The sequence below is a fragment of the Passer domesticus genome, chromosome 8 (genome assembly GCF_036417665.1).
Source record: "Passer domesticus isolate bPasDom1 chromosome 8, bPasDom1.hap1, whole genome shotgun sequence".
Classification (NCBI taxonomy): domain Eukaryota; kingdom Metazoa; phylum Chordata; class Aves; order Passeriformes; family Passeridae; genus Passer; species Passer domesticus.
Window position 1 is genome coordinate 44438759 of NC_087481.1, and position 15766 is coordinate 44454524.

Below are 15766 nucleotides of genomic sequence, written 5' to 3' on the forward strand. Positions count from 1 at the left end.
GAGGCAGCCGGGCGGCGGGGCGGGCGCTGGGGGCCGGGCCGGCCGGGGCCCGGGCGGGGCTGGGCGGAGGCGGGAGCGGGACCCCCAGGGCCGGAGCGGCCGCGGCGCCCGGAGCGGGCCGGGAGAAGGTAGGCACCCGCCGCAGCGGCCGGGGGAAGCCGAGCGCTCCCCGCCCGCCGCTGCCCGGCTTGGCCGCTGCCCCGCCGGCCTCCCCCCATCCCGCGGCCGCCCCCGGCCTGCGCCTCCGCCGGGCCCCGGCGCGGCCCGGCCCCCGCCCCGCGGCGCCTCCCGCGCTCCGCACCGGGCCCCGCCGGCCGCGGGCCGGGCGCTGCCGGTGCCGGGGGCTGCCCTGGGCCGCGCTGGCCCCAGCGGGTGCCCCGGGCTGCGGTGCTGCGGGCTCGGGTGGGTGCGCTCCCCTCGTGCCCGCCGCGCCAGGGCAGCGTGTGGCCCTCCAGCCCTGCGTGCCCAGCTGGGTGCTCGCTGTGCCCCGGCCCACAGCACGCACGCTGCCCTGGCAGCACTTCGGGCAGCGTGGAGCAGCTGTGCGATACCGCGGGAGCCGCCCGTCTGCTGCCCACACTGCACTTTGGGATTGTGGTCTCTTAAGCCGTGTCTGTTCAGGCAGTGTGAGCCGGGTGGTCACCACCAGGCAGGCAGGCAGGCAGCTGATGGTAGCTGGTGTTGCCTGGACAGCTTGTTACAGGAGAGCACCTGGCCCTTTAGAAATTAGTGGCCGTCCCACAGTGGTTTGGCATCGGGAGTCTGGAGTTGTTGCACCCGTGAGGGTGGCACAAGTGGTTGTACAGAGGGAGCAGAAGCTCAAGGCTGCAGCACTGTGCCTTTCCCGGGTGCTCCTCCGAGGGCATTCACTCGGTTCCAGGCAGCCTGAAAAGAGAAACTGAAAAGAATTCTCTTGTTTTCACTGTTGCAAACACAAATCCTTCTTGCAACACTGGCCGCCTGGCCCCATTGCCTTGTACTTATCAGAGATGAACTGGAGGTGTCTCCTCCAGTGTCCCTGCCAGGGGATGTAGGCTTGGGTCACCCTCAGAATACTCTGAGAGGCAGCTGCTGCTCCTCTGCTGTCCCTTTGCTGACCTTAAGTGGTACCTCAGCTGGTCCTGTCCTTGATGTAATTTGGCCTTTGGGTTCAAACATCTCTGCTGCTGCTCCTGCTGTTTGAAATTCTCTCTCCACTTCTGGCCTTTCATTCTCTTGCTGTAGTACCTAGGAAGCCTCTGGTTGTGTCATACACATAAACGTCTGCTTTGACGTTTTTCATGATTCCATAACTTTCAGTTTCTTCTGAAAAGGCTTTCTTTACCCGTGCCTCTGCTTCCACTGAGATTTTATCTCTTCATCTGAAAGAGTTCATAGATACAGAATTTGCAGTTTTGCAGATGCTTTGCCAAATACAGCCTCTGTACATGCTACAAGACGTCACCATCATCCCCCTCATCTTGACTCACGCTGGCTGTGAGTCGTGCTGGGCAGTGTCTAAATGTGTCCTGCCTGTGTGTGAGGCCTCACAGCGCCGAGCGTGCCCACGTCTCTGAGCTGGCCTCCACTTTCTGTTCGTGAGATCCTCTCTTCTGTCAGGGCCAAAGGTTTCAGTTGTCTCTCCAGCTGCTCGGCTTAGAATTAGCAGTGACATTAAAAAGTAGCTTGAACATAGAACAGTTTTAAAGCACTGTTGATAATGGGATGGGAGGAGCTGAGCAGTAGGGGCAGAGGAAAGGAGTGACTCTCCGAGCTTTACAGGGCACCACCTCTGCCAGCTGTCATGGGAACCATGGCTGTGTGACCTCTTGGGGTTCTGAGTGCCATTGAGGTGTCCCTGCAGTGGGTGACCTCAGATGGACTTTGTGACTGTGGTGATGTAAGCTTAGGTGGGACAGCCTGACTTGTGATTACCTCAGCACTTCACTGCCTTAACTGATAATTTCCCCTCAACCTCCAGCAAAAGTATATTTCTAATCACATTACTCAACCCCACTTCTGAATGACACATTTTTTACTTTGCCTTCTTTTTAGAACCTTTATGTGGGAAGATAAAATTTATTGCTTCCTTCTCAGGAGCACCTAGGGACTCTGAAAGGAAGAGGTCTGGGTAGCAGCAGAGTCCCTGCTGGGGACTGAGGTTCTTTGGAGATACAGTACAGAACAGGAATGGTGGTGAGCAAAGAACAGAGTTTCCAAGTCAAACTCAAGTAATTTTCAGATTTCTGGACTCCCCACCCAGCAGCCAAAGCATCATAATGGGCTTCTATCCAAAAGTTATCTTGAAGAATATTGTTCAGGGTGCAAAATCAAGTGTTACAGTGTTGAGGAATGTCCTTGCAGTCCCAGTTCAACTTGTTCTGGATATGTACTCAAGGTGTAATGACTAATTTTGTAATTGTATGCTACTTACCACCTGTAACCCAGCCACAGGTACTGCACATCAATGGTGATCCTGCTCTTGGGGTTTTGTCTGTTCCTTATTCTAAGTTGTATAATTTTAGCCCGTCTGCAAAACTGGGGAGAGACACAACCATGGGCCTTGGGGTGGGAGAAGACAGGACTTTGTAACACAGTCTGTGTGTGCTGCCACAGCATGCAGAATTTGGGAAACTCTTGTCTCCCAACCTGGTGTTCTGGCCTTTGCATGCTTTGTACCCTACGGCCAGAGATTAAATATCCATCGCAGTCATCTTGCTCACGTGTTGTGTTCTGCTTTGCATTAAAAATTGATGCTGTGCTCTAGTTTCCAGATGACTTTTGTTTGCTTGCCGTCTGGCTCAGCACGAGCTCCTCTTGCTTCCTTGCCACGCCACTCTTTACCCACACAAACAACCACCAGCTTGCCCTCAGACACATCCTGCAACAGAGCAGGTGAGAACACTGACAGCCAGAGCCCAGCTGGAGAGAAGCAGCAGTTTGAATGGCTTGTTTGGTGCACTGCAGAGCTCCTGTGCCACACAGGTGTGCCGGGAGGCCAGAGCTTGCTAAAACAGCCCTTTACTTGATACGCCCGGTTCTTCAGGGGTCAGTGATCCAACCAAAAATGTATTCATATCAATGATTTTTGGTATATCAGATCACAGACAAAGCAAAAGCAGCTATTTCTTTTTAGTGTGAGAAGGTTCCTCTTCCTCCTGGGAGCTATGTGGCGTTAGAAGGTGGAGTGCAGAAGAATTCTCTTGTGTGAAGAATTCACTGTGTGAAGCTCACCTGGGGGACTCTGGGATCTGCTGAGACAAGCAGCGTGTCCTATCAAGAAGCTGCAGTGATCAGCATTCCATGGTGGGAGAAGGCTCGTCTCCTCAGCACCATTATTTGGGGGTTTGCCCTGCTTGCTGTGTTGTCCATTCTGTTAGGATTCACAGGATCAGCTCTGCATTTGCTGCAGCCACAGTCCCTGCATTGGCACCATCTCCAGCTGGGGCCCAGGCAGCCTGGCTCAACGGGGTATTGTTTATTCCACCCAGGAATGTGCAGGCAAGCAGGGACCTCGGGGAGCTTTACAGAGCAAAATGTTCTGCTCTGAGCAGGGAGAGGGGGTGTGGGTGGCCACAGCTCTGAAGGCCGGTGGGAGCCGTCAGGGTGTGCAGGTAATGTCCTGTCCTAGAAGTGTGAATGAGGACAATGCAGGCTGTGCAGATGCATTGGGGTATGGAGGAGGAAAGGAGGGCTGTCCAGATTTGGGGAATAGAGGGAGGAACAGAGGAAAAAAGGTAGAAATGTCTTAGTATGTAGTTAGTAAGCTTCTGTTCTTGACACAATGGTGTGAGAAGCCAAGCGTAACTGCTGGTTCCTCCCACTGTGTGCTGGGTACTAATCCTGCAGCCTAGAGCACAGCAAGAGCTGCAGCAGATCTCTTGTCAAAGCCAGTCCTCCAGCAGCTGAAGAATGCACTGAACTGAGGGGTATCTCTGTCACTGGGGGTGGATTGTGTTTTTAGTGAACAGACACTGAGCTATAATGAAGGAAGTATGAAGAGACCTAGGTGAAATGGAAGGTGTGTTTCAATTTTTAAAAAGATCACTGACAGCATTTGTTTAATGTTTTTGATACTAATTTCTCTAATCATTTTGTGACAAGCTTGTCTTTGTACATTTCTGGGAATATGACCATTCCTGGTCTACTGCTCATGGATGTTCTAAAGTTCTTACAGAGACTGAGACATCCACTGGACAAGAATCCACTTGTCCCTCCTGTGCAAATCCTGCATGCCTGTGGGAGCCCACATGGCATATTTTGGTCTGTTTGGTGAGATGTTAGTTTTTCAGTTACAGTGCAGTCATACTCTCCATAGTCAGTTCTAACAGTGCTGCTTCTTGCGTGAGAAGCTGGAATGTATTATTTTGTGGAGAAACAAGTGGCAATAGCACCTGTTAAGTTTGGTTTCCTTGCTGCTTAATTTGTGGCATCCATGCTTTACTGTTTTTTATCTCATGGTCTGAGCAGTGCTTTGGCATAGGAGTGGATTAGCTGTCCTCAAACCCTTTGGGTCTGCCTTTTTACTTCAGCTGTTAATACTTCTTGTAATCAGCCTAAATGGCCTCTTCACATTGCTCCCTTATCTCTTAAGTGTTTAAAATCCTTGCTTCAGCATCTTTCGTAGTCCTGCTTCCATCTAGATGATGGTACTTCTAGCAAGTGCCTGACAATTATATTTGATGCTGGTGAGTCCATTATTTGGGATTTCTTACCCTGCAATTTCAGCTGCAAGAAGAGGAGGGGTAGAAGTTGTCAGAGTCTATGTGCAAATGGTGTTTCTTGGCTGACCCAGTCGTGCTGAAGAGCTCAAAACAATATTGTAACAGAGTTAATAGGTATCATTTCATTCTGGTCCCTCTTCCATCAGCCCACGCTGGACCAGACACACTCCAGAGCTAACAGCAAAATGGGATAAGCAGTCTTCCATGAAGGTAATGTTAGCGTGTGCTGAGCATGCATGCATGCAGACTGGGGGGAGTGATTAATGCCCGGGGAATCCACTCTCTGCCTGCTGCACAATGCTGTTGTGTCAGGCCCAGAGCTTGGCACCAGGCAGGCCGTGGTCAGGCGCCAGGAACACGTTACCTGGTTTGTGCAGGATCAGGCAGTGAGACAGAGCCTGTGTGTTCTCAGCAGGGCGAGTTCCTGCTGCGCCGCAGCTTCATGCTTGCACAGTGAGGCTCTCTTTGGATGCGGGTCTGTGCTGGGCGGGGGCAGGAGCCCTGCCATCTGCAGTCCTGAGCTCCCCCAGCCTGGAATCCCAGAGTGTGCTCAGTTGTGGCAGAGCTCTCCCTCCTTCCCTCTGGCAGGCAGGGATCACCCATCCTGGAGGTGAGAGGTGCTTGGCCAGCTGTCAGGAGCTGTGACTCACAGGGGATCACAGGCGGAGCCCTGCTCTCCCTGCAGTCTGCTTTTCCTTCTGGAGCCTCTGCGTGAGCTGTTGCTGAATGCTTGTTTTCTAGGGTGGATCTGGAAGAAGCTCGGGTCCACTATTAAGCCTGAAGAGTTGGACTCAGTAAGTTTCCAGTCTGGAATATGCTGGGAGGCTTCCTTTTCTAGGTGGGGGTTTGTAGAAAATGTTGGCAGACAGCACTACAGGGAGTAAGACAAGGCCAAGGCCCTGGAAAATGTAATATTTTGTGTTCAGTTTATGTCATGGAGCAAGCAAACTCCACAAGACTGATTCACTACTTGCAAATACAGGGGCATGCTGTCTGTAGTCCAGTGGAGTCAGGGAGTGATCTTGCTCTTCTTGGTACTGCCGAGGGAACATGAGCCTGTTGGGATTCTTTTTTTGGCAGTTTCAGAAGTTGCTTCACACTTTCTTACAAGTTGCCTGTCAGGGAATGCTTTGGACATGAGTAGGTTAGTGGTTTATTATAACTGTAATTAATATATACATGCTGGAACTATTGCAGACCTGCCTGTCCCTCTCTATCTTTGTCTCAGTGGAAAATCTTGCACATTTTAATGATAAGTCCCCAGAGCTGCAGGTATGTTAAAGGAAGTGACACTCCTGTTCTCATGGGTGGGATCAGTGGCAGGGCTGTATTGTCAGTGCCAGTGACTGTAGTAAAGCCAGGTATGGGTCTGCAGCACACTTACTGTAATCTTTGCATACCTCTGCCCATTCTTACATTACACCTTTGACAGAAGACACAAGAAATCTCACTGTACCATCATGTGCTCCTGGAGAAACTCTACCCCAAGGCAGCAGTTATGCCTACAATATGTTTTTCCCTCTTTGTCCAGTGCTGCTGTGAAGTTTGAATATTCAGAGTAAGGATTCCTAGGAGCCTGAGCTCAGCTGGCAGCCTGGTGCCTGCAAGGGGCTGCTGCGCCTGCTGCTGCTGCTCCTGTTCCCATGAGAACATGCAGCAGCATGCCCCAGACACCCCACCTCAAACAGCAAGGATCCTCACTTGTCTTTAGTATTTTTAAGCTAATTGATAGCTCTTCCATCTTTTTCCTTGCTCCACATGGTCATGTTTTTAATACTGTTACTCCTTCCGCCTCAGTGAGTTTCTGCTATCCTGAACTGCAGCTCTTTGTGCTCCTGATTCACTCCAGTCCATTCATCTCTTTTTGGTGGCAGAGTGCTGTCTGCTGCTGGATATTGGGCTCTTTGTTTGTACAGCCAGCACAAAGCTGGTGACAAAGGGACAGCCTGTGTCCCAGGGAGCCCACGTGCGATGGGGAAGGCAGTGGAGAGCAATAGGAGTGACAGACAGACAGGATGGCAGAGGTGAGGGTGGCCAGGGGCACAGCGTGCTGGCTGCAGCCGAGGAATGGCTGGGGGCGGGGAGGGACGTGATGAGGAAGCTGTTCCTGCTGAGTACAAACCCGCTTTGTTCCCAGGAGGTGAGTCGGACTGGATAAACAGAACGGTCCCGTCAGCAGAAAGCCTTTCCCTGCCTGGATCCCCCGCTGCACTCTCACTGGAAGTTGGCTGCCCCTCGTTAGCAGGGACGTATTTCTCCTGCCTGTGTTAGCTTCCCCTCTTCCTGACACTCCGGGGCTCAGGTGGGCTGTGTGTGGCTGTACGGGGAAAGGCTGCCCTTGGGGGTGCCGTGTGTTCGTGTTTTGTTGAGTTGTCACTGCTCTCTCTGCCCGTAGCTGGGCAGGGGGTGACAATCCTGCTGACATGGGACGGGTGTCAGCGGCGCTTGGAGCGGGACTGCTCGCTGTGCGCTTGGAGCCGCTCTGGGGAGGGGGAGAACGGTCCCACGGCAGGGAAGGTGTGTCCAAACCCCCAAGAACGGGGCTGCTTGTGATGTGGGAGGAAAGCAGCCTGTGCCAAGCCGATGTCCCCACGTCGCAGAGGGCAGGGCTCTGAAAGCACCGCAGAGAGGTGCTGGCATTGCTGTCCTGTGCCTGTAAGTGCAGGGGGTCAGGAGGTGAAAGCAAACTCACTGGTCTGAGGGGAAGGTGAGGAATAATCTTAAAGCTTCTGGTTGCTTTGGATGAATGAACCTTTCTGTTCCCATCCTGAGGAATTTGGGAGGAGGCAAAGGAGCAGCTTAAGCTGCAGGACTGCTGCTGCCTTGGTGCACTGTATTTCCTTGACAGTGAGGCTGAAAAGCAGAAATTATACAGATGAGTGTCCTCAACAGCCACTTCCAGTGTAAGGGGGAACCCAGGACATAGCCCTTGACGAGGAGATCTGCGCCTGCTTTCAAGTCTCCTGCCAGAAGGAATTTTAGCTTTGGCTCCCAGACCTTTGTACAGGGTCTGCACCCTCATCTCAGTTTGACTTCTGCCAAGAACCATGGTGGGGCTACCCAGGGAATGTCTGAGCCAGGTACCTAGAAGGCAGAAAGAATATTTGCAGTCAGGTCTAAGGCAGAAAGAATATTTCCAGTCAGGTCTGAGAATGAGGATAGTGGTATGAGCTTGCCTGAGCGGACCTTGTGCCTCTTCTCTTGCTGGGCCAGAATTGTGTTGCTGGTTCAGCATGCAGTTCCTGTGGCCCTGAGTGGTAGCATGGGGAGGGGGATTCCTGTCCCCATCCTGCCAGAGAATGTGTGGTGGGACATGCAGGTGGGTGGTGCCGGCTGCCCACCAGGCCCTGTCAGGCTGAGCTGTGCCCCACATGTCAGGGAAATGCTGAGCTTCCTCTCCTCCTCTTGCTTCCTTCCTGACGGGAATTCACTTCCAAATTTCTTGCTGCTTGTCCCCCCTGTTGTAACACAAACACATGATCCTACAGAGATAGCCAGAGGGCTGGGACAAGGCAGGTTAGACCATGGGGGCTGCATTGCTGCAGTCCCTTGGCTCCTGCAACATGTGGCAAAGGGTTGGCAGGGAGCTCAGGACAGGATCTCCCCACATTTGCCTCTGTGCTCAGGAAGGGCTTTACTTCCTGGGCTTATCTGTGATAATTTCAGGTGTTTCTGGATGCTGACAAATTTCTCACTCTCTCAGCCTTAGGCACTGACCTGCCTTCAGACCCTGCACAATGGAGGCTGGCTCCGTGGTGCGGGCAGTCTTTGATTTCTGTCCCAGCGTCTCTGAAGAGCTGCCCCTCTTCGTGGGAGATGTCATCGAGGTGTTGGCTGTGGTGGATGAGTTTTGGCTCCTTGGCAAGAAGGAAGGTGTGACAGGTAAGAGCTGGAAATGCCTGCACCTGGGTCTGTACAAGTGCCAGCTAAATGTGCACTCCATGAGCACGTCTTCCCTTGGTGGGGAAGGGCCTGATTTGATTTACTAAATCTTTCATGCGCTTTGATTGGGACTGAGAGTCCAAGTTGCCACTGGTCTCCTGCCAGCTTTGTGTCAACTATTCAGACAAACTTGTGTGTTGTTTTTTGAGAGAGGTTAGTGGAGAGTCAGTTCTCGAGGAGATAGGAGCTTCACAATACTGGTTGTTCCAGTCTCTGTGGAGAGACTGCCCATTTCCTGGCTAGTTTATGTGCTGACCTGCTGTGGCAGTGGAAGGGGAGAAAGGAAACAGATGCACTGAGAGTGGAAATGCATCCACTCTGGAAACCAGTCCAAGTGACCTTTTCAGTGGAGATAGAACAACAGTGACCGTGTGTCCCCCCCAGGCCCTCTGACTCAGCCCCACTTTCTCCTTTCTGTTTCAAAGCATCTTCCTGCACAAATTGCCATCAATATCTAGGTGCCTGAAAGTGCAAGTCTCTTAAACTTTTAGCGGGGTGTGAGAAACTTCAGAAGCAGCAGAAAGCTCTTAGTGAAACACTAAGAGTCTCATAGTCTCTGTTTAGGCAGCTCTTTCTCATCTTAATCCTGATGTTAAGAAGATGTGTGAGCTCTTGGGGAGATGAAAGCCAGGCCTCTTCAAAGCATAGGCCTGCCTCTGTCTTCAGCATGAGGGTGGGACTGATTCCATCCCTGGCTGTAGAGATGGGGCTGCTATTGTAGCAGCAGTCTGGGCTCTCCTAACAGCCACAAGCTGTGTACTGTCTGAAACCAAGGTGGACAGGAGCACTTCCCTCCTGTGCTCCATGTGACTGATAAGTGGCATTGAATGAACATGTCCCTGATCCTTTTGCTGCTGCTGAAGTCACTGGGCAAGGATTATGTGTGCAGTTAACAACAGAGTTTTGTCTCCCAGGATAACTGGTAAGGTTGTTATATAGAAGATTAAGCTATTAAGGAATAACAAACAGATGTGTGTCATAGCTCAAAGATAAAGAAACATGCTGAAGTCAAACTGAATGTTTTTAATGACCTTTAACTCAAAACCCAATTGCATTCCTGCTTTCCCTTGGAACAGCTGTTGTAGTTTTCTGCCCAGCTTTCTAAGTTAAAGTTATGGGGAATTGGAAAAGCACTTTAGAATAGAAGCTGTGGAGGTGTTGCAGCCTAGTACTCATTACTCTGTGGAATAATTATTGTAACTCCATGTACAGTAATTCCTTTCTTACAGCATTATGTTGTTTCCATGTACAAAGGAGGAAACTAAGATAAGGAAAAAGAGAGTTGGTTAAAACTGTAAAGGAAGCAGCAGAGAATAGCAAGTGTCAAGTTGCCTAAACACAGTGTAAAGCTCTGAGTGTGTGTTCCCAGGTTTTATTAGAAAATATTAGGTAACCCAGAGGCAGTGATGGGTGTGGTACTAGCCCATACTTCATCATATCCCCTTGCCTCAAATTATATGAGAAAGACATTTTTAGTGGCCTTTGCAGTGGGCTCTGCCATGTCATGTGCTCTCAGGACTGAAATTAGTATCTGATGGGTATCATCTGGCAGCAAACAAATGTGCCGTGGTGAAACAGATACACAGAATGACAGTGGGGAAGGTCCCTGGAGTCCCAGCAGTGCTGAAGCTGTGACAGAGCCTGTGACTCACAGGTGTGGCCATCCCGAGGGTAGCAGCCTGAATTCTGTGCTGAGACTGCACAGGGGCCAAGCCCTATGGAGGAAGGAGCACCAGGTGGATATGCCCAGCCAGAAAACACTGCTCCCATGATCCAGCACTACTGGATCCCTTAGTCCTCACCTTGGGTGTGGGTTGGGAAAGAAGCACTAAGGGCAGAGAAACCCAGCGTGTCTGTTCCTGGAAGCTCCATGCTGATGGCACAGTCCCAGTAATGCACGCAGCCTGTGGTTGCCTGGAGTGAGCCAAGGGCTCAAAGCTTTTTGTTCTCTCTTAGCTCTTAAGTACTTAAAACCCCAGGAATTCCTGGCTCCCAAAGTCATTGTTCTTCCACCAGCCTATCCAGGGTAACTGGGTATTTTCATTTAGCAAGAGATTAATAGATCCCAAAATCTGGAAGGAGGGTGGAGATGGTGATAGGTCACAGGAAAGACTCATTGCTGACAACTTATTCTCCTTTTAGGGCAGTTTCCTAGCAGCTTTGTTGAACCTGTGGATATTCCCCCTTTGAAGCAGGGAGAAAAACTGTTTGTTTGTACCAATGACTTCACATCTCAAGAGCCAGGGAGCTTGTCATTGCAGAGAGGTAATCTCCATTCCCTTCCTTTGCTTTGCACCTCAAAAGCCTCACCTGTCCTTCCGGATGGATGAACCTAGTCACAGCATCTGCCTAGAGTGACAGAAGAAAGAGGTGAATCTCTTAATTCCTCATGACGTGGGTCATGTCAAATTCACCATGGTCCTCTAGGCTTCTGCCACTTTGATACAGGTTTCTCATGATCTGTCATTACTCATTAAACTCCAAAAATTGGCATCACCTGATCATAGTAAATTTACAATTGCCTTTTAACTGACCTCTAATCTCCAAATCTTAGACTTGCATCTGGAGGAGAATGAAAGCTTTGATGCACCTGCACAGCTTTGCAGCCAAACTGTGTATCTTAGATGTACAAGAGGCTGCTGATACTTCATGCCTTAATCCCATCTGTGCTTGTGTGCATCCCCAGCATGCACTGTGCTATAACAGAGTGCCAGTCCTCACCGACAGCCAGGAGGGAGCACGGGGAGGCAGGAATAAGAGGTGGGAAGCAATAATGAGAGCAGTTTTGAACTGTTGTGTCTCATTCTCTGCAGGAGACTTGGTGATCCTGGGGGGGTCCCTGGCCTCCAGCTGGCTGCAGGGCCGAAGCAGCTGGGGTTCCAAGGGCTTTTTCCCCTCCTCATGTGTGAGGGAGCTGTGCCTTTCAGTTCGGAGACGTCAGCTGTCCCAGAGCCCTCTCCTGGAGGTGCCTGCCTACTCCTTGGGCCAAGCCCAGGCCCTGATGGACCTGTCTGCTCAGCTGGAGGAGGAACTGGACTTCAGGGAAGGGGATGTGATCAACATTATTGGTGTCCCAGAGCCTGGCTGGTTTGAGGGTGAGCTCAGAGGCTGCAGGGGCATCTTCCCAGAGGGTTTTGTGGAACTGCTTACTCCTCTGCGAGCACCAGGAACCTCGGTGGATCCAGAGCCCACAGGGACTTGTGACACCAATGGAACAGTACAGGTGCCCCGCAAAGATGACAAGGAGCCAGGGAGTACTTATGGTGTTGCCCTCTATCAGTTCCAAGCCCTGGAGTCCAAGGAACTGGATTTTGATGTGGGTGACAGGATTCGGATTGTAGGCATTCTGGAGGATGGCTGGCTGGAGGGGGAGCTGGGAGGAAAACGTGGCATCTTTCCACACAGATTTGTGAGGCTGGAAGCCTCTGAGGCTTGCATGGAAAAGGTGAGTGCTGGGGATCTGCAAGGTGGAGGCAGTTGTGGATTGAACATCCATCAAGATCCAGAAATCACTTGCTCTGAAACTTACCCTTTGCCCCAGAAAGACAGCAGGGAAAAGGAGGATGGCTTGACTCCATATCCTGAGCCTTCCACCATTTTGTCTCACAAGGCAGGGAGGTCAGAGGATCCTCTTGGCACTGACTTGAGACAGCCCCAGGCCCTTCCCAGCACAGGACACCAAGAGCCACATCCTGAAGGCACGGTGGGCTCAGTCCCCTCTAACCACACAAACTCAGTCAATGGCATTCTCCCCTCTGCTCAGCTGCCTCCCCCACAGGGCAACAGGCCTGGCCAAGCAGGTGAGCTGGAGCCTGGGGGGACTATTTCAGCGACCCTAGGAAACTCAGAAACTCACTCCTTCCCTAAGCATGATGGAGACAGCCCCACTGTGCCCTTGCAGGCTCCCCACTTCCCCCAAAATCCTTGCAGGAGCCAAGTGATTTCATCTGCTAATAGCTGGGCAGCATCCCAGCCCCAGGAGAGCCAGAGCAGGACCCAGGACCTAGACAATTGGATGGACAGTAAACTGGAGAAGTCCAAGCCCTGTTCCAGCTTAGGAACTGCCCAGGTGAGCCTGGACACTCGGGCTGGGAGCTGGGGGGAGTGCTGCCCTCCTGCAGTGCAGGGGGACAGCTGCACGGACCTGGACTCCAAACTGACGGAGCAGCTGGCCCAGTTTGAGAAGAGTCTGTCAAGTACTGGTGCGGAGCAGGACAAGGTCTCCCGCCACTTCTCCATCCTGGACTACAGCTCTGAGAAGGACATTGTCCGTGGGTCTCCTGAATCTGGGTCCCACTCCAGGCAGGCAGAGAGGAGAAGGGCCCTGAGGCCACCCCCTCCTCGGCCCAGCAGCCTGGCGACAGCCGCTGTGCACGGGCAGGGTGGCCGGGTGCCCAAAGGCAGGTCTCTGTCCTTCTCGGTCAAACCCTCCCGGCCTGCGCCCCGGCCTCCATCCAGCAGCCAGCGGAGAAACGTGGCCCCTGCACAGCTTCAGCCCAGCACCCCAGAGCAGCGAGTGGAGGAGGGATGTGAGGACTTGACACAGGCAGGATCGGCCTCCTCCAGCTCCATCCTGATGACTAGAATTGGAGAGGTGGAGAGAGATCTGGAGGCGTACAGCAAGACCCGTGCCGAGCTAAGCCTGATGCTGGAGGAGCAGCAGGATGAGCTGGTGAGAGCAGAGACCATGGAAAACCTTGATTTCTGTGACTCCAACATTGAGAGCCTCAGCATGGAGCTGCAGGAGTTGAGAGGTAAGTCTACAACAGCATGGGATGGGGAATGCTTCAGGAGCACAGGTTCCTCTGCTGTTTTACAGACATTGTTGAAGGCAGTGTTTTATACCCTTTAATTCTTGATTTTGATAATTTTGTAAGTACTGTTGCAGTATATATTATCATGATCTTGCTTTGGAGAATGACAGTGTCTTTCTCTGGATATCCCTTTGCCCTGGTCTTCCTCACCCCCGTTTCCTTCCAACTCTCCCATCTCTTCCAGCCCCACCATACATCCAGAGCTTTCATCTCATCTACTCCCATATGTCTGTGATGGAAAGTACTGCTGCTGCAGTTCCAATCTCCCTGCTTCATCCTCTCTTATGTGCAGGGGAGTGAGCAGCAACTTCAGGGTGCTTTGCTGGTGGTCCTGCCATTGAGATTTGAGTTGATGTCTGTGCTGTGACTGCTGTCAACCTGTCAGGGCACTGGGTTTCCTGTGGTTTCTGCTCTGGTGCTGATACAGACTTGTGGGGATTTGTTATTCATATGAGAAGGAGTGCACAGAAGGGGACTGAACCTCACCTGGGAGTGGGATGGATTACTGGGCAAAAAGTTAAACCTGCCCCTGCTCCTGTCATCCATGAAGTCAAGGACAAGAAAATAGGACTGTTCTGTTGGTAACAACAGCAAAGAGCTTATAATTGTGGCATATCTGTAGCTGAAAATGTGACTTTTGTTCTTTCACCCCAGAAAAAAATTACTCAGGAAAGAGGAATTTCCCATGATTATATCAGCACATTTGGTCTCTGAAACCTGAAGATGCCATGTAAAGATCAGTGCTTTAATTATGTTACATTTGATATTACAGCAGACAAATGGAAAGATGGAATCACATACATCTTCTCCCACAGTTCCTTCCCAGCTTCTCCCAGGAGCTCTGACACTGCAGTTCTGTTACTGAAACCCACGACGTGCAGGAAATGTGGGCACTGCATGCGGGAGATGGAGTGAAATGCCAGCTCCTGCCTGGGAGTTACTCACTCTGACTTTATTGCCTCCATCCTCCCACTGCTTAATCAGCACTGGGGAGCCCAGACACTTAGCTGCACGATCATGTCAGAGGCAGAGCACGTGGGAATGAAGGCTGGTATGGCTGCACCAGGAAAACAGGGTGACAAACAGCCTTCATGTCAGTGGTGTGCAAAAGGGATGCTTGGAAGGAGGCCTAGAGGATTTGAAGCTAGATGAAATAACTTGAAGGTAGGAAGAGGAAAGTCTAAGCTGAATCTCAAGGGAAATTTTCTGATGGGATGTATCTTGCTGGGAAGTGTCTCCTACTGTCCCAGTGCTTCCTGGCAGAGGAATGATCCTGTGGAACCTGTTGGTTCTGAAACTAGAAGTTCTAGGCAAGAACTAATGTACTATCCCAAGGCATCCTCAAGCTAGTATCCTTTCAGTAGTCCTAGGGGATTTTTCTCCTGTTCAAGAGACCTCTCTAGTCCTGCGATAAAGATGTGTCCTACCCAAGCTCTGCCATGCCCCTTCTGACACATCTGACTCTGGCTAGAGAGCATGTCTTGCTAGCCCAGCTCTAGTGCAGCAGGCAGAACAGTAATTTGGTGTTGCATCAACTCAGCAAAACATGTTTGTGGCATGTCTGAGGCATGACCTCTGCCTTACCACTGTTAGGAACATGGAGACATTCTCCAAAAAAGCTCTCACTGAGCTTTGACCAGCAACCAAGGCAGGGCAGGCATAGTCTTACAGGGGAAATACTTCACAGTGGGGAACCCAGCCCTTTGCTGTATCTTTTGGGAAGCCAAAGGAAGAGTAGAAAATACATGGCTTTCTACAGTAAATGTTTAAAATCATCAGGTTGCTTTTTTGGTCTTGTGAGCACACTGGGGTTTCACTGATCACCAGGCTGGGGCAGGATTAGCGCTTGCCCTCCTGCAGTTGGAGTAGGAGAGTCCATTGGTTTTATTTTTGTCTTCTACCAGCTGAGGGCATGGGCTCTGCGTTCCTAACAAGTGTTGCAAGAACCTGAGACATGGATGACATCTACAGACTCTCGTGCTCTCTGTTAAGGGCATGCTGTGGTTGTCTCTTGGTTTCTTATAGGAGCTCTGTGTTGGGCAGGGAAAATTGGGAATATGTTGTGCCTTGCAGTGAGAAGCATTACTGGAGTGTGTGTTTCTATAGCCTTCTGAACACTAATTTGGTGTGTTGGCACCAGACTCCATAACACAAGTAATCCCTTCAAGCCTGCTCCTGTCAGCAGGTGGACCAGCTGTTCCCCTGGAGCAGGGAGCCATGCAGCTGTGACTGCATGGCACTGTGGAGGCACTGGTCTGTCTTGCAGGGAGCAGCTTCTTTCCTGATCTTCATGTGACTGTGATGAGG

General features: G+C 51.4%; 1 protein-coding gene across 10 annotated transcripts in view; it reads left to right on the forward strand.

The window, feature by feature from the left end:
- The first annotated feature begins 41 nt into the window (after positions 1-41).
- Positions 42-15766, forward strand: part of DNMBP (dynamin binding protein) — a 34081-nt gene continuing 18356 nt past the window's right edge. The window contains exons 1-5 of one of the 10 annotated variants that reach the window (XM_064430979.1): positions 70-128; positions 6841-7005; positions 8407-8585; positions 10788-10910; positions 11459-13399. In XM_064430979.1, the coding sequence (XP_064287049.1) occupies positions 8441-8585; positions 10788-10910; positions 11459-13399 (2209 nt within the window). In that variant the 5' untranslated portion in view covers positions 70-128; positions 6841-7005; positions 8407-8440. Of the gene's footprint in view, positions 129-439; positions 2176-2196; positions 4001-4026; positions 4668-4972; positions 5498-6840; positions 7006-7031; positions 7784-8406; positions 8586-10787; positions 10911-11458; positions 13400-15766 lie in introns of those variants that run through there. The other 9 variants (XM_064430981.1, XM_064430977.1, XM_064430982.1 and 6 more) reach the window with 9 other exon arrangements.